Below are 20,685 nucleotides of genomic sequence, written 5' to 3'. Positions count from 1 at the left end.
CAAAATGGTTTGTCTTGTAGTCTTACTCAGAAGACTTCCTAGTGTGGCTGGGTACTTGCAGATCTGCCTCTTCTGAAACCTCCTCAGGTTTGGTCTAGGCAGTTACTTGGGACTGACTGTTGAGCAGTAGAAATCTCTCCTGGCAATGAGATTTGTTCCCTACCTGCCACTCCAAGGCCAGTCATTGATGCTTGTGTGGCAAGGGATGTACTTTTATGTGCACCTTTAGGAAAAAAACTTTACAGAACAAGCTTAAAGCTACTTGGCTTTGGTAAGCAGGGAGGGGCAGGGAGCACCTACATCTCTACAACAGCCTCACTGATCTATTGGTGATTTATATATGAAAGATGGCTGTGACTCAGAAGAGATGAAGAATTCCTCTTGGATAAGCATTTTCCAGTATAGCAGTCTCACAGCTCTGTCTCTTCTTCCTTCACTTGCAGAATCTCAAAGGATTTGAAAAAGGGTCCATGCTGTTAATGACTAACTGTGTAGCCAGGAGAGACGGCAGGATTTAGGTCAGGAGTTCTGCTATCTGAATCTGGGGGAATAAAACCTCTGCTCTCTAAATGAGGGAGCAAATGCTCATTGGCTTGTTTTATAAGGCCCCAACAAGGCTGGTCTGGGTCTGGGCTTTGCAGGCCCCTTGTATTCTAATTTCTGTCTCTTACTGTCTTTTATTTGCAGCTCAAAGGCATGTCCTCACGTACATGGAGGATGCAGTGAGCCAGCTGCTGGAGAACAGAGAAGATATTAGTCAGTATGGCATTGCCAGGTTCTTCACTGAATAGTAAGTACATCAGGACACTGCCAATAGGGCCAGCCTGAGAGAGGCTTTTGGAAACAGGCAGGGTACATGGAGAATGGAGCTGGACACATGCTGATTATGTTGTGAATGCTAGATTTCACTGGGTTAGCCAAGGGCTGCCTGAGTACGTCTCAGAAACGTGCATGGGTTTTCGTTCAGTTTGGTACCTCTCCTGTTACATTCATGTCAAGCAGCCACTTTGGGAAATGAAGCCTTTAAAAGCATATAGAAAAGCAAACCCTGCTTGGCTTAATCAGAGCTAGTAGCCACTTTCAAAAGCAGGGATTGTTTCTGGTTTCAGCAGTGCTTGTTCTTTCTTTTTCTGTTTGGATTCAAACTGTTTTGTCTCCTTGTGCAATTGTTATCGTGCTGAATGCTCTCATAGAATATCTCTCGCTCTCCCGCAACCTGCCTAAGTCCTTAAAAATGAAAATAATTATTAGCACAGATAATCTTTTCCTACTAATTTGGGAAGTTGTTGGTTTTGTTTCTGTTTTTGGTGGGGGGAGTTGAAACTGTGTACTGATCTCCAGTGTTGTTGATGTTGACTTGACTGCATATTTTGCCAACTTGATGTCTTACACAGTGTTTAAAAGTCTTCCGGCCACTTCATTAAAAAATCTGTTGGTAATGGGTGTGCTTGCAGTTGGTTTGCTTCAGTCTGTCTTCTTATGCCCATTTGAAAATCTGCTTGTTTGCTTCTTTTGCTTCTTTTCCTGTTAATTTTTTTCTTGAGGCTAATGACTGTGCAGAGCATTTCACAGAAATCTCTGTACTACAGCTGTGGAAGAGGATTTCAGTGCACAGGAGCAGCTTTCTAGGCTGACCAGGGCCTTGTTGGTTTATTTTGTTTGTTTTTTACTGAAGTATGATGAGATCTAACTTCCTACTTGAGCTGTCTGGACAACTTAGGTTACAATTTCCAGCACCATGCATATTTTAAACTTAGAGATATCTGAGATTCTCTCTGGTAAATTAGTAACTAAAATAAATTATGCAGCAAATCTGAGTGGAAATTCCTAAAGCTGTTTTTTTTTTTTAAATAAATTTTTATACTGAGACAGAGTAACAAGCTGCTCGAGGCCAGTGTGGTTTTGACCATGCTTGGCAGAGGAAGTAAGATATGGGCCATCTTGCTACATCTGCTTATATAACAGATCTTTGAGGTAGATGGCATTGTAATGAGGAAATATGGTTTTTAGTATTACCTTAGCTATTTTGCTCTCAACAAATCAGTAAGAAAAGATTATCTGTGCTAATAATTATTTTCATTTTTAAGGACTTATGCAGGTAGCAGGGGAGCAAGAAATTAAAGCACTCAGCATGATAATTCAGCTTTGTATTTTCCCAATTACAAAATGCAACACTTTTCTGTGTAAGTGTAGAATTAAGAAGAATCAAACAGCTAACTGAGGTTGTCTTGTTCTACTGTTAATCTTACTCTGCAGCTATAACTGGAGTAAAAATTGACTTTAAAAGACCTTCAAAATCTATTTTAGAATAGATAAAATATTTGGTACTACATGAGTTTTACAGGGATATTTATGTGTATGTATATGTGTACCTATATGTATATATGTATGTATGCACATATATATATGGTAAGTATATAAAGATTTTGTCTTTAAAGTAGCCTGAACTCAAACTGCATTCCCTTTCTGTAGGGATATACCAAGATATAAAGATTAAAAAAGAAAAATCAATGCATAGTATCCGGAATGCAAGTCTTATTGCACAAATAAATAAACAGTGCACTTGCACGATGTGAGCAAGTTGCAGTGCTAGTAGTCATTGTTAAGTGATGGTTGTAGAGAATTAATCTCTGGCAGTAGTTATTGGGGACAAATAAAGATACAATCTTGTGTACTTGATATGACTGGGAATCATGATGCTCCATCTGATGCAAGTGACTTTCCACAGAAATAATACTGAGATTAATCAGCTGAACAAATAGTAAACAAGTTCCTAATGATAAAGAGCATGACTGTAGTGACCTCCACCCACATCAAAGTTTGTTTACCAGGATTGAAAGCAAGGTTATATAATACCCAGTTGGAATTGTTGTTCAGCCATCTATCCAAACTGGATTTGGTTTACATCTGCTTTCAAGTTGACACCTCGGGATGTTTTCTAAACCTTTGTGCATATATACTTCAAACGTTAAATAGTGGTCAAATAAGTCTTCCATGCTTACTTGAAACTGCCCACACTGCTTCTCTGCAGTATTTCTTCCTTCATCATGTCCTGATAACCATTTTCACTTCCTATTCTTGTTCTGCTTCTGAAAGAATTAGTAATTCAAGATCATTTTAACAAACAGAATTGTGAGCATAGAGCACAACCGTGTGATGGACTTATGTTTTTCCCAGTTACTTTCAAATATGTGAATTTCTAAAACAGCTCCATTCACACTGAAAATTCCACGGAGCATCTTATTTCCTGAAAGATGGGAATAAACTACATTTGTTTGTTTGTTTCACAAGTAATAAAAAACTGCTCACTCATTTTTTCCTTTTGTGATATGGGTGGAACTTAGCAGATGGCATTGTGTCCAAGACCCAAAGCACAAACAGCCTTAGTAATTCTGAGAGCTGTGAAACTCCTAGCATGTGAAGTGTATGAAGCTTTATTTGAAATGAAGAATAAATGATCACAAATATAGACTTAGATCTAACGGGAATTTTCCCAGAGCTTAGTTTTAAGCTCTTACTGCCCAGTGAAATTGTACTTGTCTGCCTGACTGTGTGTGTTCAGGCTGTGCTTTGAGAACTTCACCAGCTTGTACTGCTCTGTCAAACAAACTCGACTTGTATTTTAATCTTAATACCTTAATACTCAAAGATAACTTGTGAGATTCCTAAGGTTTGTGTGCACTGTTCCAATGTTTTGCTTGTCCCATGTTATTCTATGAAAGAGGGTCGGCATGCCCATATTTAGAAGCATGCTATTGGGATTTAAGATAAAGGGACTTGTTGGGGGTGTCTGATTTTTCATATTGTTCATTCCTTGCTCGTGTTTACTTACAATTAGAGACTAAGCCCAGAATTCAGCAAGCTAGCATGTAGACCCACAGAAGTAACTTTTTTTAAAATATGGGATAAAGTAACACAAGTTTTGTAGCTTTGCCAAGATAATGAGTCACAGAATCACAGAATGGCCAGGGTTGGAAGGGGCCTCAGGGATCATGAATCTCCAACCCCCCTGCCACATGCAGGGCCACCAACCTCCATGTTTAATGCTAAACCAGGCTGCCCAACCTGGCCTTGAACACCTCCAAGGACGGGGCATCCACAACCTCTCTGAATGCCTGTTCCAGCATCTCACCACTCTCTGGGTAAAGAATTTCCCCCTGATGTCCGAGAAGAAGTTTGTGTGTCAAGTATGGGTTCTATGTATTAACTCATTTTAGATGGTACACTGTACAATAGCAGTGTCCATGCACCCTTCTGACTGGATTCATCACAGAAGGATGCTCGTGGCTACCTATCATGTCTCTATCATGGACTGCAGTGCCCTGCCTTACCGGGAGTCACTTGAAAACATTATACAGTTATAACAGCCATTTTGTAGGTGATCATTAAGAAAAGATTCGTTTTGTTGGGATTTAGCTTATCTGAGTGAAATTTCGGAGTTGAAAAACTATGTGATCATGCATCTCTCTATGTATGGATCAAGCTGGAAGTGTTTTGCAGGCAATAAGTTGTTCCTTGTTCAGGAAATGAAGCCAGTTATGTATTCCACTGCTATCCACAGCCGAGCACTAAGATTGCTGATTGCAGAGGCCTGACCCTTGTCTTTACAGCTCTCCTTCCAGAATATTTTTAGCCTTCAAGGATACTTTTTTTCTCCCACTTTATTTGGTTGTTCATTTGTCCCAGTCATGTGGACATCTGCTTTCAATCTTGGGAGTTCTTTGAGGCTTCTCTCATCTGACTCACTCCTGACTCTTACAAGAATGGGCTCAGTCACCCTTCTGCCAATTAATCTGCATCTTTTACCTAAAAGAGTAAAATTGTGCCTCTCTCAGGGCTGGTTTGGATTTTATAGATTTGCTGAAATGCTACTGGTGTTTGTTCATTACAAACCCAAGAAATCTCTGCTTTGCTTTTGAATCTCCATGAAATGCAGACTCTTGAAAGCCCTTTGTGTAATTACAGACTAATGCTGCTTTACTTCTTCCAACCTAAATTCTGCGCCAGCATATCTTAAAGGGACACGTTCCTCCTATACATTATTTATCATCCTGTTTTCTTGATTGTTCCTGTACTGAAGAAAAAGAGGGCCCCTGTGCTAATGCATTTGATCACTCAGTGGGAATGTGCGTTGTGTCCTACTTTAAAATTTCTGGGATCTTAAAGGGAAGCTGTGTTTATTTCACTTTAGCTGGAAGAAACAGCAAAAAACTGTCCTTGACCAAAAGACTTTCCATTAGTAATTTTTGTATTTTTTCTTCTATGGTAGTAGTTTGCTTGAAACTTTCTCTCCCAGTTTGCAGGTAGATACCCTACGCTGTCCAATGCTCTTCTAAAAGGTTTTGGTGTGGTGTTTTTTTGTTGTTGTTTTTTGTTTTTAATGTACCTCTCCCAGAACACTTCTTGTTTTTCTTTGTTTATGGCGAAATGTTTTCCTGTCCATGTGCCAATTGCAGGATGATTGAGAAAGACATCTTACTGTTTGCTTGCAGATGCATCGCTACCTCCGTTGAGCTTTGTGCATACTGATTGATGTCCAAGATCCTCTTTTTCTGTAAGGGGTTTTTCATCTGAGTCTGACTTGAAGTATCCCTGCTGGATCGTGTTCACATTTGTGTGCTTTCTGATGACAGTTTTGATAAGTTATCTACAGTGTGCTTGTTCATTGGGAATGGTGGTTAGATGCTGCATTTAGGTCCTTTAGAATAGATTTTTAGTTTAAAATGCAGGTCTGCACTGTGTAGAGCACTATTTTACACAGGGGAACACTTTATTTAGTGCAGAGTAACGGGATTGGTAGCGCTGTATAGCTCGAGGTCATTGGATAGAAAGTTTTGAGAAGTATTAGCTTATAGTAAAGAAGGTACCTCATTTTGTCCTGCTCCTTAGATTGGCTGGGACCGTTTGTTCAACTTGCTCCTTAGGGGCTACTGTGATACTGCTCTTTTGGCTTAATCTGGCAATAGCAGTGACACCAGCTTGTCTAGTCTTGTACTTCTATGTTGTGATACCTAGATGAAATCTGCAAGGGAAACAATGTCCTCTTGTTTAAAATGGTCTCTATACCCTTGGGGAATGGAAGAGGCAGAAAGGAAGGGCCGGAAATGGGACAGATGGGATGCCTGTGAGAAATAAGCCACTCACTGAAGGCAATGCTGAATGACAACTGGAAATGAGCTGAATTATCTGCTTATAAAGAGGAGAGGTTCTTAGAGCTATCTTAGAGCCACTTTTTTTCTTTTTTTTTTTTTTTTTTTCATCTATGTGTATGCAGGTCTTATCATCATCATCTTGCTGTCATCTGCACTGTATCTTTCCTCTTTTCATTGTAACTTGTTGTGTCTTGTTTGCAAGGATAGTATGAGCTTGTCAAGACAGAAATTATATTGTACTGCGTGTACTTTACAGCATCCAGCACTGTAGAACATTTACAGCTGTACGAAGTGTGGAGGCATAAACAACAGAAATAGTGAGAAGGTCCTTAGGGCTTTGACAAGTTGTACTGTATTCCCTTTTTGAGAGACGGAGCCTAATCGGGTGTCATCGTTTGAATTTTTTTATTATTATTATTTTTTATTTTTTTGAGAAACTTGCATCTAGGAAGCAAAAATTCTTTCAGCTACTTACAGCTCATGTTGATATGCTCTCTAATACTATTTTTGCAATAGACATTATGTTTTGCATGTTCTTCCAGTACTTCTTCAGAACTTCAGAACTTCTGCAGTTGTTTTGCTTTGGAGAGAAAGAATCGAAATGATCACAATTGGTGCAAGACTGCTGTGAGCCATGTGATAGGGATGAATTTGCTGCTGTCAATGGCCCAGCCATGAAGGAGCTCTTTGGGCTGAGAATCTCAGCTGGGATTATGAGCTGGATGGCTCCTGACTGTCTCTTACTTGAGATTTCTCGATCCCTATGACACTGCATAAGAGTGCTGTCTGCATCTCCTTTACTCTGCAGTTATCAGTAGAGAGAGAATAAATACGTGCATTCTGAGAGACAGTGCTCATGCCAGCAACTCTGAGGAGATTTTGCAGTTAACGTGAATAAGTTCCTCAGAGAGGCATTTTGAATGCCTATTTCTGGAGAACACGTGCGTTTGCGGGACTGAGTTTGGTGGTAAATCTTTTGGGGATCTTATAATAGTTGCATATCTATCTCTATACTTACAGATGTGTGGCTAATGGACACAAAGCCTTTCCGTTGAGGTCCATTTGTTGCTTTCCAATCTTGCCCCTGAAGAGAAGTATCAAAATAGCAAAGCCTTTCCTTTGTAACCTAAGTTTCTCCAGCCCATAGCAGAAATGAAACTTCAGTACCACCTGCTTGCAGTGTAAGGGGTGTACATTTTGTATGATTGTTTGTTATTTTAAATTAGATGAATTTTGTGCAGAGCCTGTGGATTGCCTGTAGTTTGATTCTTTATTACAGGCCTTATTTTTTTTTTTTTTTTAATAGCAGAAACAGCATTAATATCTTCATCTTGCCAGCAGGTTCTGCAAAGTCTTTCTTTTCCCATAGTTGTTTCTTTGTAACAAACATTGCAACAAGTCCTAGCGTGACAAATATGTTGATTGGGATGGCTGCTATTGAGTAAACTGCTGGAAAAAAATGCATATATTAACAGGAATAACACACTCATCCTCACTGTAGTTTGTGCATGTTGCAAATATATTAGAAGAAGTATTGATTTTTTCCCTCCCTGCATACATGAGAAGTTAACAGGAGAGCACATGCTTGGATGAATCTAAGCCCTTACAAAGAAAACAGAGGGGAAAAATCTCAAAGAAGAATTTTTGGTAGTAGGACAAATTTATAAAGTTTGTAGTTAGAAGAGCAAGTTGAATGCAGGAGGCAATATTTACTTTCAATGAGGTATTCAGTAATGTACTCCACACAGGAAACGTATAATACTGTTGTGGTGACAGGAAAACCTAGAGAACTTGCCATAACATACAAATGCTAGCACTTGATATCAGCATCTTGGCAGCACAGGGCAGTTCTCCATGGATAAGCCTCCACTTCTAAATAGCCAAGCTGCAGTATGCTCTTGCTGCTTGAACAGAGACAACTGCAAGTTCTGTATGCAGTGTGGTCCAAATATGATGCTTCAAGCATCTATTCACTGTGTATCAATGCTGTCTTTGCTTGCTTTGTTCCTATTGCTTTCTGTAATGGAAATTATATGTTTGCAATCTTTGTCAGAATAACTGAAGGAGAATTGGGCTGGCTGCCTTATGGAAGAGCTTTCTGTGTAGTTGGGTGTGTCTCTATTCCTTCATACAACCCTGAATGCTGAAAGGCAACATGGTTGCCATAGAGTTGAGGTGCCTCCAGTGATCATTGAAATTGCATATAGGAAGTGTTACCAACACTGAAAAACAAACACTTGACATTTTTCAAAAGATGAAGCCCAGAAACCTGGCAAACTGTAAGAGTGTTAGGGCTACACATATCTGTGTTGGCTGGTGTTTGTGCTCTTTCTCTGTGCTATGTTTGAATGCACTATCCTTTGTCTGCTTTTAGTTCATAATTCTGTTTATGCTTTCAAATTTTCAGTGTTTTCATTGTAGTTACAAATATTGCTAATACAGATTTGAACATGCATACGTGATCCCTGGAAGTTAATTTCAGTAGAATGCTGAAAACTAGTCACTTTCATCTGGATTAGAAGGCAACAGAAGTGATTTTATTTGGTACACCCTGTTTGTGATGTAGTTTTCATACTTGACCAGTCCACTTGAGCTGTCTGCATTTGGCAGTGCAACAAAAGAGATATGTAAGTCATTGCAGCTCCTAAGAACATCTTTCATGAGCCTCTTGTGTGTGAGCTCTTTGTGGTTATTTTGCCATAACTTATCAGTTGAGTATTTCATAGGGATCATCGTGTCCCTTTTTGGATGACTCTTTTCTTTTTCTTTTTTCTCCAACTATCAGTTGTTTTTCCTATATCCATGGTATATGACAGTTACTTCCTTTTCCCTGTTTCGGCATTTCTGATTGCAAATCTCCGCTCCGCTTTAGTTTGAATTCTTGCAGAAGCAGAAAGGTCCTTCAGTCAGAATCTTATGTTGTATGTCTTCCAGTGAGGAATGCTCTGGAACTGAGCTCAATGTAATGCTGAACAGATACTCAATGCGCAGATTGCTGTTTGACAAACATCTTTCTCCATCATTCTGGAAAACAGCTTATTTGTGCTTACTGAGTCACTCAGTGTTGGAATATATAGGGAGGGAAAATCTGAGACAAATAGCGACTTACCCACAGCAGATGTACTGGGTCTATTTACAGTCTTTTGCATACAATCTGCAATGTGTATATAAAGCAGTAATCTCTTTTCATACTTGGTCACCAGCTGTAATGATTAGATTTCCTGCAGCTTCTGTAAATGTTTTGAAGAAAATTGTTTTAGAAACATGGAATTGTCACCTGGAATGTGCCAATGGAAAATGGCAGTGGAAATACAGTAGAACATAGAAGCTTTAGAAAAGCAAAGTAACATAGAAAATTTGGAAACTAATGGTAATGTTTTTACTTTGCAAGGAATTTACAAGTAATGAGTCATAGTTTAATCCTTATCTGCAATTAATTTTTTTAATATGCTATTTTCTCCACGAATATTTTACATGTCTCAAGATGGAAGAGAATCACTGCTGAATACGTGATGATTTCGGCATTAACAATACCCTTTTGGTTTAGTTTCATTAAAGTATCTTGCTGTGAGTCTAGATTATTATATGCATTCAGGAGATCAATTCCAGAAGAATACTTGGCTTTTATCTATCTAAGTAGCTTGCTCCAAAAGTAATGCCTCCTATTTATTTCCACGGAAACTGTCTCAGATTGAAAGAGCAGAGTAACGCTGTTTGATAGAGCAAATTCTCAGCTATAAAATACTGTTTTTCAACGTAGTCACCACCATATGTTATGTTGTGGTTTTTTTTTTGTTGTTTTTTTTTTGCCAGCAATGAATAAGAGCCTGCATGCCACTCTCGTATAAATCTGCACCAGTGGAAGTGAACCACTGCCATGGCTGTCACTGCTGAAATGCATCACCCAGTGCCTCACTGTGCCCACATTCACTGTTTTGTTTCCATAAACATTCAGCAAACATCAGTGGGTGCAGTTATTTCCACATGGAGAAATCCAGTGACACACATTTGCTTCATATGCACTTTCATGTCTGAAGCCATTCTGTCAGACTGCCTCTCTGCTGCCAGCTGTCACACAGCAACAACGTGTAATGGAAGAGTGGTGGGAAGACTCAGCCTCTACTGCCATATCACCAATATCCACCTCTGATAATATATCAGAGGCCACCAACATAGTATAATAGGAGGCATTATTTTCAGAGCAGCTCTCGTGTATTTGTAAGACTGTATTAAAAAGTAATGAAGTAATTTAAGCTTGAGATGCACTTTATGAGCAAGATTTTAAAGAAAAAAATGGAGCAGGATTGAGGTGTTTTACATTTTGGTAATGCTCAGTCTTAGACTGTAGAATGTTCTGGTGTTACAGGTAATTTTGAGGAGCATTTCTGATTGCCTTGCAAAGAATATGTGTCTTTCAACTATGGACATGGCCAACAAATGTAAATTTTTTCCTAACCTGGATATGCCAAGCTGCAAAAAATCACAAATGCTTACAGCAATGGGATGTAATAAGATTCTCTAATAAGATTCCTTATCCTTTACAGGATAAAATCCCTTAAATGTCTCCATATCACCATGAATAGCAAACAGTTGTAAGCCCTATAGTTCTATCTCAACTGAAAAGTGCATTTAAAAAAAAACACCTTATTTTAGCTTCTTCTCTCCTTTTTTTTTAAAAAGAAAACCTAATATTATTTTCTTTTTTAATCAAATAGAAATCAAACGAAATCAATTCCAAAAAAAACCAGACTTTTGATGCTGTCTAGTGATGAAACCATACAACCTCTGTATACCTCATATAATTATCCTCAGAGATTTGCAGTAATCTCATGCCCTGTAAAATTAATCCTATTGCATATCTCCAAATATGCTGGACGAACAGCGGCTGGTCAACGCTACAGCCATGCAGTTGTAGTGAGCATTAAGTGGTTTAGCTAAGTAATCTCTAAATTGATGTTAATGAAAATTGATGGAGGTCCATCTATAGTAAGGAAACAGCGGTGTTCATTTATTGCCATGATGGAAATACTGGAAGCTGCTTAGTCTTGAATGTGCTGTATTTCATGCCAACAAAATTGAATAGGTGAAAGAGTATTAGTTGTAATTTTTTCCTTCTAAAATTCCCCCCTCTAACCAAGACTGAAAAGAGCAAATATGGAGGCTGCACACATGGTGGAACTGTATTGAATCTCCTTTGAAAATAATTAAGAAATTATATTTCAGTGGTTTGTGGATTGTAGTCACTGTGATGTGATTGTGCTGCTATCTTTTAAACTAATCAAATTCTGATTTTCAAAACATGCAACTGTCTTACAATGAGGTGTACAGGACACTACCTGCAGGATGGAGCAAGCGGGCCTTTTACTTATGCTTGTTGCTTTGGCCTCACCTTTCTGAGAAGCCAGTGTGCCTTTACTCACCATTATGTTTTGTTCTCAACAGTACAGGATGGGTCATTCAATACTGTTCGAATTCAAACTCCTCCTTCAGTGGACATTGATGTTTTGTTATCAAATTCCATCTCCAGTCAATGTCAGTTCCATACCATCTTCCAAAGTTGTTAAACCAGGGTAAATCTGTACACCACTGTGTGAAGTTTGCATTTTTAACTCTGTTTCTCCTCCTTGTACCATCCTCTCTCCCATGCTTCCAGTTCTCTGAATGGTTTCTGAATCATCTTGAAACTATTCACAACATGACAGGGAGAGCAAAACTATCTGTTTGCTTATGAATTAAGGCAAAGAACAGAGATCATGGCTGTGTGTTAATAATGTAGAGGACTTGAATCTCCCATGCCCTCAGAGTATTGAAGGTCATAGAGCAGCTCAATAAGGAATTTTCTTCTTCCCTATAATGGCTACCTAGACCAGTTTGAACAAATACTAAATACATTAGCTGGGGAGTTAACAGCTTCCTTTGTGTAATTCTGGATATATATTTTCTGAACATGTTTGGGGTAAAACGAGGGTTTTGGAGTGCAGCTGGGTAGGAACTTGCAGTGATCTCCATAAAACCAGTTACAACAGTATTCACACAGCCATCTCTGTGGTGGGCAACACGCTGTGGTTTTGTATTCTACTGTAAAAAGTAGACCTCTGTTTATACCATCAAGGCATATCTAGACTCACTGAAACACCATGTGGTCTGAAATTACCTGATCAGACTGAAAAAGCTACTCTTAGTGATTGATGCTTATCTCTGAGGCTTCATTACTTTTCCCTAAGCACCTTAGAGGACTTCTGCATGGCTATTTACCATCTTCCATTTACCGTATTCTATTGTATGCCCTTCCCATCTTCCTGAATACTAGGTTTCCCAGCCCATAACTCCAAGAAGCAGCTTTATTTCAGAGTAGAAAGGGGTCTCAATATGTGGCCTATTATATCCATATCAGCTTGCCTTACTCTTTTCAAACAGCTATTGTGTTTTAATAGGTCCTTGCCTGGCAGGGGGAGTCCTTAATTCCTACTATGTTAGAATGGCCAGCTTGAGTTACAGCAAACTGCAGGATGCTGCTCTGATCAAAAGGCCTCTGTTTTTAGAGATTCCTCCCCAGCCCTTATTTGCTGCTGCTGCTTTTTTTTTTTTTTTTTTTTAAAATCCTGGACTAATAATTCAGCATGGTAAGGTCATTTTAGCTTTTCATTTGAAAACTTTAAGGTGTTAAGTTACTGACCTAGCAGAGGAGAAATCAAGGGAGAGGACTCTAAAAAGATAAAGGGATTCCGGGTAATAAAGGGCAAGCACAGCAACTCCTTTCATCCTTTCCTTTTCCAGAATCTGTAGACTGGTCTCAGAGGGTTTGTTTTGCTACAAAGCAACACAAGAAGGCTTTTTCACTGCCTGCTCTGAGCTGTGTCACAGGTGCTGTTGTTCATTTCCTTTCATACAGTACTTGGGATAATCTCTGTACCACCTGTACTAATGCCGCCATGAATACAGAGATTGCTGTGCCTGTACCAAACAGGCTGAAAATAAATTGTTAGCATTTGTGTCTCTCCTTTCCTTCTCTCTACACCCCTCAGCTGAAATAAACTTGAGTGGGTGAGACAGAAAGCATAGCAAAAAATCTCATCTATTTGCAGTGTTACATCACTCACCAATATGTTGTGTTAATGATTTCCTATCTGCCCAGGATATTTAAGGATATTTCCTTAAAGCCAGCCATCAGAAATAACCTTCAGCATCTGTTTCATCTTAATACTGCTAACACATTTCAGTGGAAGTTCTTAAAAAGTACTGTTAATTTCATTAGAGGAAGACGTTGATTTTCGTAAGGCTGACTTTGTTCTCCCAAATATTGTTATCTAAGGAATTTTAAAAAGCACTCAATACAGTAGCTTTGCATTGAGGTATGCTAATGTTCCTACACTACCTTCCAAGCAAGAGTGATAAGGAAGGAAATAACCCAGTGATTGGTCTACATATTGCACGTAGTGTGGTAAACTTAAGATCGCTATTCTTCACGTATTAGTTTATGTTAAACCACATCCATTCAGCAGTAATTTATTCACAGCTGTAGTGAAGCTGGGATTTTTTTTTTTTCTCAGTGGTGCCTGCCATTTCAAGTGTTCCCTCTCAGGGCTTGTTCCAGGCAAGGTACAGCTCGCTTTGCTAGTAGAGAGCGTAACCTTGGGGTGAGAGTGATTGATCACTTGGGGATGCTTTAAAGTGTGTGGGTGAGTTATTTAACAACAGAAATTTCCTGAACGTTAAAGCCTCCAGTATTTTCTATTGCTAGAGCTAGTTCTTTGTTACCCATTGTACAAATGTCTCTAATCCTAATGCTCCTGATTATCCTTACTGTGCTTTTGGTTCATACCAAAAGCACAGTAAGTGCTTGGAGCTCGTGACCTGGGTTCCTTTCAGAGGAACTAAATTGGAAGATGTGTTCCAACTGCAAATGAGCATGCAGTCCATGGGACCAAACTCGAGCTAGCAATGCGCGTTTCAAGAAAAGCAAATGCTGAAATACCCAAAATGTTGTCATCAAGTCCTCTGTGCTGTTTTTCCCTGCAAGTGTTTCACTCAGTCTAGCCATAGCCTCTTTGAGTTTGAGACTACCTTATTCTCACTTAAGGCACTCAATTGTCTATTCATGATGGAGACACCAGTGGGACTGGGAAGAGAAGTTGGGGATGGAAAAAGAGGTGCTCATGCTAGAGAAGCAGGATGAGCCTTCACAGTGAGTTTTCCTTCTTTCATCATGATCTCAGAGGAAAATGCAAACAGTATGCTGTAAGTTAAGGAATGTTGGCCCTTGTTCTTTGCTGTCTCTTTAGTAGAGGAGGGGTCCTGTTCACTCCTTCAGCTCTCTGCACGGTAGCCAAAGGTGGCACTTGCTAAGGGGAAGCAGGACCATGACAAGCTCTTCTGTCCTTGTTGGGGACACATGGCTCTCTCTGCATTATGCATAGCTAGCTTTGCCAAAGTTCAGCAGGCAGAGGCTAACTACTGTAGTGAGTTTCAATTGGGATGTTACCATAGCATCCTGGGACTTTCACAATCTATTTAGAAGTCCAAAGGTTTGAAAAGGGTGCTTGAAAGTTTCTGAACTCTGGCAAGTTGCCGAAATGTAATTACACAAAAGACAAAGCCCCAGTGAAAGCAGCTCTGTTTGGAGAAGCAGCACCTGAGTGCTAGAGTTCCCAGCAGGGCCATTTCTGAGGGCTGGAGCTGTTTTATCACAGTCTCTTCTCAAAACTGTTTTCTTCCTCTCCTGTGCCTGTGTAGTCCCACAAGTGCAGACAAGATGTGCTGCAAGGTGCAGCTTTCTCAGCAGTGCTATTGGAAGGGATGCAGTGCTGTGGTTTGGCTGCTCTAGGGCTTGTGAGGATAAAGAGTGACAAAGCAAGACCTTGAAGTCTCGACTGCAGAAACTTCTTTAGAGTTTCCAACTGAGCAACGACTTCTGCTCTATTTCTTTCTCATCTTTCTCCAGAATGTCCTTTTAGTGAATGAGGGAAGCTGTTTGGCTAATGGAGTACCAGTCAGGTAGCAATTCCTGTGTGAAATATGAGTGTTGTAATGAACTGAGGTTACCTAAGGAACATTTCGTTCAACTTCTAGTCTCAGCTTCTGCAAGACAAATAAAATCATGTCATTAGTAACTTTTGTTAATGTTCTGATTTGCCTGTGCTGTTTCCTGGTAACAGAAGACCAAGGCAACCATTAGGTCTGTAGCAGGAGGCTTTGAAACCTTCAGCCTTGTTAAAAGGTTTCTCTGCCAAGGACCACAGTAAAACCTGAAGGGGGGAAAGGAGAAGTTAATCAGATAAATGAGAAGGGTTTTTTTCTGCTTTTGCTTCTAGGTTTACAGACCTGCTTTTATCTGAATGAGGACAAATTGATAGTGTGTTAAGATGCTCTAGTTTGGTCGTAAGTCTTTCTCCTGCACAAATGCACTGCTAAGCTCTGGCCACTTGACTTTGCAAAGGGAATGAATTTTTCAGTGGGAGGAAGGCAGGGGGAAGACTGAGCAATCCTAAAGGAGGAATCTCAGCAGCTGTTAAACTTGCTGAGAAAGTCGGAACTGTTTGTTGCCTTGCTGTCGTTATCTTGCTTACTTAAGCTGTTCCTCTGGAGCGGTAGCTTGTTTTATTTCAAAAGAAACTGGAAAAGACATCCCTGCAAGCATTTATAAAAATATAGGTAATGTGATGGTCATACCACGTACATGCAGTTGTAATAACTGCTAGAGTTTTTGGTAGTCTTTTTCTTTTTTCTAGGGTTTACCTGCAGATCACTTCTACTAGCCATTTTCATGGTAGTTTTAGAGCCATCCCATGCTGAAAACATGAGTGATTTGAGTTTTCATTTTATTAGGGCTAAGAAGCAAGATATTAGTGCTGTCTCCTGCGAGTTAATAGTATGTTAGCTTCATGTTTGAACCTTTCCATCATAGATGTGCCAGGATTTGCTTCCAGATAGTGCAGGTACTGTAGTTCTTCTGAGCAACATAATTCAGGTGCATTTAGATGTCTCACTGTACCGCTAACCCTCCTCATTTCTTTCTCAGATTTAAACTACTCTGAGTATCCTGCAGTTCTGTGATTCTTTCTGACTCCCTCAGCGGTCTAAACAAGCGTACTCTTGCCTTCATCTTCTTTCTTTTCCTATAAACGTCCCTTGTATGTGTCATCTTTTTGAATGCTGCCTTCTCCAATTATACAAAGTTTCTTCATTTTCTCATTTATATCCCTCGTTCTTCCATCAGCCTGACAAATCATCAGTAAAACATTGCAAATAAGAAATGAAAAAAGTCTTACAGGCTTGGTTTGGTTTGGGGTGAGAAGAACTGAAATCCCATTTCCAGCTTTGTCACAGTCATCTTGTGTTAAATCATGTTACTTTCCCATACTCTGTACTCATTCCCTCTGAAGCAGTGAGCTAGAGCACTTTGTAATGAATACTGTTCACTTACAATGAGAGTCATGGAAGCCTTTCCTCTCATTGGTTGTATTTCGATCAGGCAGAGCGTATACGTACTAAGGTCTGCTGGTACAGTGACTGTGCTTTTCTCTGACTTGCACAGCACTGGTTTCATAAATATGAAATAATTTGTTTATTCATTATGTTTACAGAAGGAGTACTTCTAACTCCAAACTTCAAAGATCATGTGTGTTTCTTAATCATAATGTGATTGTTTGTACTTATTTTGCATGAATTTCCTTCAGAACAGGTGGGCTAGAATCGGTGCTTTCAACATACGACAGAAAGTTTTGATTACAGAGACATAAAAGAACAAATACAAATTCTTATCTGAAAAAGTTACATTGGCCTTTCTCAGCCCTCCCATCCTCCCACCTGATATCTGACTTTAATTTTGCTTATCTGTGGTGTAATTCCCTCTCAAATGTAAGACACTTTTCTGAGCTAGGAAACTTAAAAGGTGATTTACACTACTTATATTTAAGGGGCTGATTTTAAAATTGCAAGTTGAAAGGGTTCCCACTGACCACTGGATTTTGTTTACAGCAGAAATGCTACCCACAGAGAGGTTCTGCTGTGATGAAAATAAGCTTATATCTTTTTCATTAATTCTCTAGATTCTCTTCATTCTCTTTCATTAATGCTCTATATTCGTGTGGACAAGTTAAGCTGCTGTCCCAAGTGAATATTTTTAATGATCTCTCTGGAGTGTTTGAAAGCTTTGTCCCACATGCATGATTCACAGTGAAATGCACAAACTCCATCTTTGAGGCAACTCTATCATTGTACCTTTGGTATATAATGTTTGTATTTGCATTTCCATTGTTCTTACATGCTGAGCTTCACCATACCCAAAGGAGAGCTTCTTATACTTCAGAGAAAGCATTTTAAGACAAATGTTTACTATAATAAGTCAGCCTAAAGTGCATACAATTCAAATATGAGAAATCTGCACTAAAATACAAGGGTCTGAATATCAAACTGACTTTCCATTGTAATGATCAGGTACTATTTTCAAAATGCACTTGTGCAAGAGTATCACTTAGGGGAGTGCCAGTCTACTTTTCATGATTCCTGAGGTAGATTTTATACATCTAATACAGTCATGTCTCAGTAATCAACCTAAAAATGAAATCTTGAGGCATGTGTTAAATATTTTTTTGGTTTTGTTTTATGGCTTCAAGGAAAACTGGTGGTGAGAATGGCATTGAAATATAAACGATGCTAAAACAAAGGGCATCTTCTGATCAGACAAACAACCGTAACTCTTAGCCAGCCATTTTATGGTGGATTGGTCTCAAGATGTTAAATGGCTCTTGGACACCCCTTGCTGGGATTCTTTAGAATGAATTTTACTTTCACAAACCTCTAATTCCTATAATTAAGTTCCAATGTGCGGTTTTTGCAAATAGTCTTGCCTCTAGAGGACAGATGGATATAAGCTTTAGAGACTCGGTTTCACAAAATATAACTGCCAGTGGTTTTCTTGCTACTGTTCCAGCTGGCCCCAGAACATTCACACTGGTTCAGCTTTCTAACGATCTCTTGTTTTTACTTATCTCCACAGTTTTAACAGCGTACGTCAAGGAACACACATTTTGTTCCGTGAGTTCAGCTTTGTCCAAGCTACCCCTCATAACAGGGCATCTTTTCTTCGGACTTTTTGGAGATGTTTCCGAACAGTGGGGAAAAATGGAGGCAAGTATTCCAGTACCATTACGTTGATATCAAAATTGTTAGCTACACTACTGGTGCTGCACAAATGCTGACACTGCGCGCTGATCTAATACACTGATTCTGTTAAAAGGCATCATCACCATAGTGGCCTGTGGAATAAAAAAAAAAAAAAAAAAAAAGTGCCCACAGCATAAATTAACATAGGAGCACCTTGTTGCCAGTGTTTCTTCTACTGCAGAACAGCTCATCAAGCAGTAACAGAGCAGAGGGAGTACATCTGTGGTCCTATGCATGAGGACACAAAGGAGAAAATACAAGTTCTGGGGGTCGGATGGGACTCAGATAGCAGCTCTGGAGATAGTTTGAATGTAGACTATGAAGCATGAGATGCTGCTATTACAAGGCAGATGGGGTGCTGAGTTCTTTGGCTAGGAGCTCTGTGTGATATACAGGGTACAGCATTGTTGGGCTGAACATGGGCACCTAAGCTGTGTCTGAGCTAGTTCTGGCACATTTCTTAGATGACATTACAGGAACCTGGTGGTTGTGGAATGGGGACCACTGACAGCTGGGTGACCTTCCCAGCCTCAGCCACAAGGAAAAAGGTTCAATGCCAAAATAACTATTCAGCACTGTGCTATCTTGTCTAGCTATTCTTATACTGCACACACTAGAGTAGGTATTGAAGAACTGGCCAGAGTACAAAATAAACTCATGTAACTGCATGCAACTAAAATTAAGTTTTGGCTTAGTCTTTAAGTTCAGAATTTTAAGCAAACATAATGAATGTTGCTGTACAAATGCGGATTTCAGTGGTTTGAGTTCATTCTGTTGTTTTTTGTTTTTTGTTTTTTTCACAATCAGTCTCACTTGTTTCAAGATATTCTACCTCACTTCTTGTTGCAGGGAAGACTAGAGATAAATCTACAGATAAATCCTTAACTTTTGGCTAAGTTTTGCAAGACTTCTGCTTTTGATGAACAGAGTTTCCAAGATTATAAATAGGGAGATGGCTTTTTTGACACATGCTATTTTAAATCCTTTGAAATTTGACAGTTATAGCTAAACGTGGCAAAATAATTAGGTACTGAAGCAATTGGGTACACTGTCTGTAATATTGTCTTACTAGTGACAGTTACTCTGTTGTGTTCTAAATCAAATATATTGGTTCAGGGATAGCATTTTTAAGGCATTGTGTAAATTGTATGGTACTAATCTATTGAGTATGCAGTGAAGACATCTATGATATAAAGTCAGATCATTATCAGGAAAAACAGAGTGTAGATTCCTGGAACACGGTTACACCATAGAACTGAGAGATGATAATAAGAAAGTCATCCAGCAGAACTGCAGCTTTCAGTGGTGAATGTTGCCAATAACTTGAGAAGAAGCTATCTGCTGGAAGGTACTCAATCAACGTTCAATGCAAATTTTCGACAAGCTTTGTCTGTCTAACATTTAACCTTCACTGGGTCATCTTCATTTGTCAGAACCAAAAAGTTTTGGCTACATAATGCGCCGATTTTCTATTACTTTTAGCAATTGTATGTAAATACAGAAAAGGGCTGGGTGAAAATGGAATCACCAAGGTACTTTGCGAGGGAATGGGGGAATCTTAAGAAAAAAAAAGCTTAGATGAATGCTACTCTATTGTGGTTCTGGTCTTCAAAGAGTTCAGGATATGTTTTTCTGACTTCAAACTTGAGTGGCTGCACTTCTTGATCTGAGCAAATGTGGCATGTTTACCTGTACATTTACATGCTTTCTTCCTATGTTAACTGGAGACAGAAATGTGCAGCTTCAGAGAACTTGCTGACAAACTTTAAGCCATTCAGTCTAATTTCTTCTTGTTCTCTAGCAGTAATTACAGTCTAGAACTTTGTTTTTATTCATTTTAGTTTCATTTGCTCTGAGATTTTTATCCCTAATGAATCACATTAACTTCTTAGTGGAATTTCTCAGTATGTCTGCAATTAAAATATTTCTGCTGTATTTGCACAACAGGAGAACTCAGAACATCCATGTTATTTTAAGTGCTAAACTCAATTTACTAAGAAGTTGCCACCAAAACAGTGCAACATGATGGATGAAAGATGATCATTGCCATCCCAAGGCATAGATTAGACCTGGATTTACTTCTTTTAAATACTTTCTTTTTGGGTGAATGAAGTAAGCAATAATGTTATGCAACAAATGGTAGCAACCAGAATTGAGATCATTAGTGTTTTAAATGACAAAATGTCTCCTTATGAGAGGAAAAAATCAAACTAAGTGATGCCCAAAGCAAGTGAGACTTTCAACTTGGAGCTTTCTTTAGAAGAAGGAATGGTGGTATGTCTTTTAATTAGATTATTCCAGAAGTTAGTTTTGTTTTGGTTTGTTTTTTTATGATCACTGAACTAGAACACAGGACCATATGAACATA

The 20,685-nt window shown here is 39.1% G+C and overlaps 1 protein-coding gene across 1 annotated transcript in view; it reads left to right on the top strand.

Moving 5' to 3' along the window:
• The window catches only part of CUNH11orf49 (chromosome unknown C11orf49 homolog), an 82,443-nt gene that overhangs the window by 9,355 nt on the left and 52,403 nt on the right, over window positions 1-20,685 (top strand). Inside the window, exons 2-3 of the mRNA XM_042813738.1 lie at window positions 688-790; window positions 18,151-18,281. Coding sequence (XP_042669672.1) covers window positions 688-790; window positions 18,151-18,281 — 234 coding nt within the window. The remainder of the gene's footprint in view (window positions 1-687; window positions 791-18,150; window positions 18,282-20,685) is intronic.

Source organism: Centrocercus urophasianus, unplaced genomic scaffold (assembly GCF_019232065.1).
Source record: "Centrocercus urophasianus isolate 14NV4802_14NV808 unplaced genomic scaffold, USGS_Curo_1.0 seq_14, whole genome shotgun sequence".
NCBI classification, from domain to species: domain Eukaryota; kingdom Metazoa; phylum Chordata; class Aves; order Galliformes; family Phasianidae; genus Centrocercus; species Centrocercus urophasianus.
The sequence above is the reverse complement of the archived record's forward strand: the minus strand, read 5'-3'. Positions and strand labels throughout refer to the sequence as shown.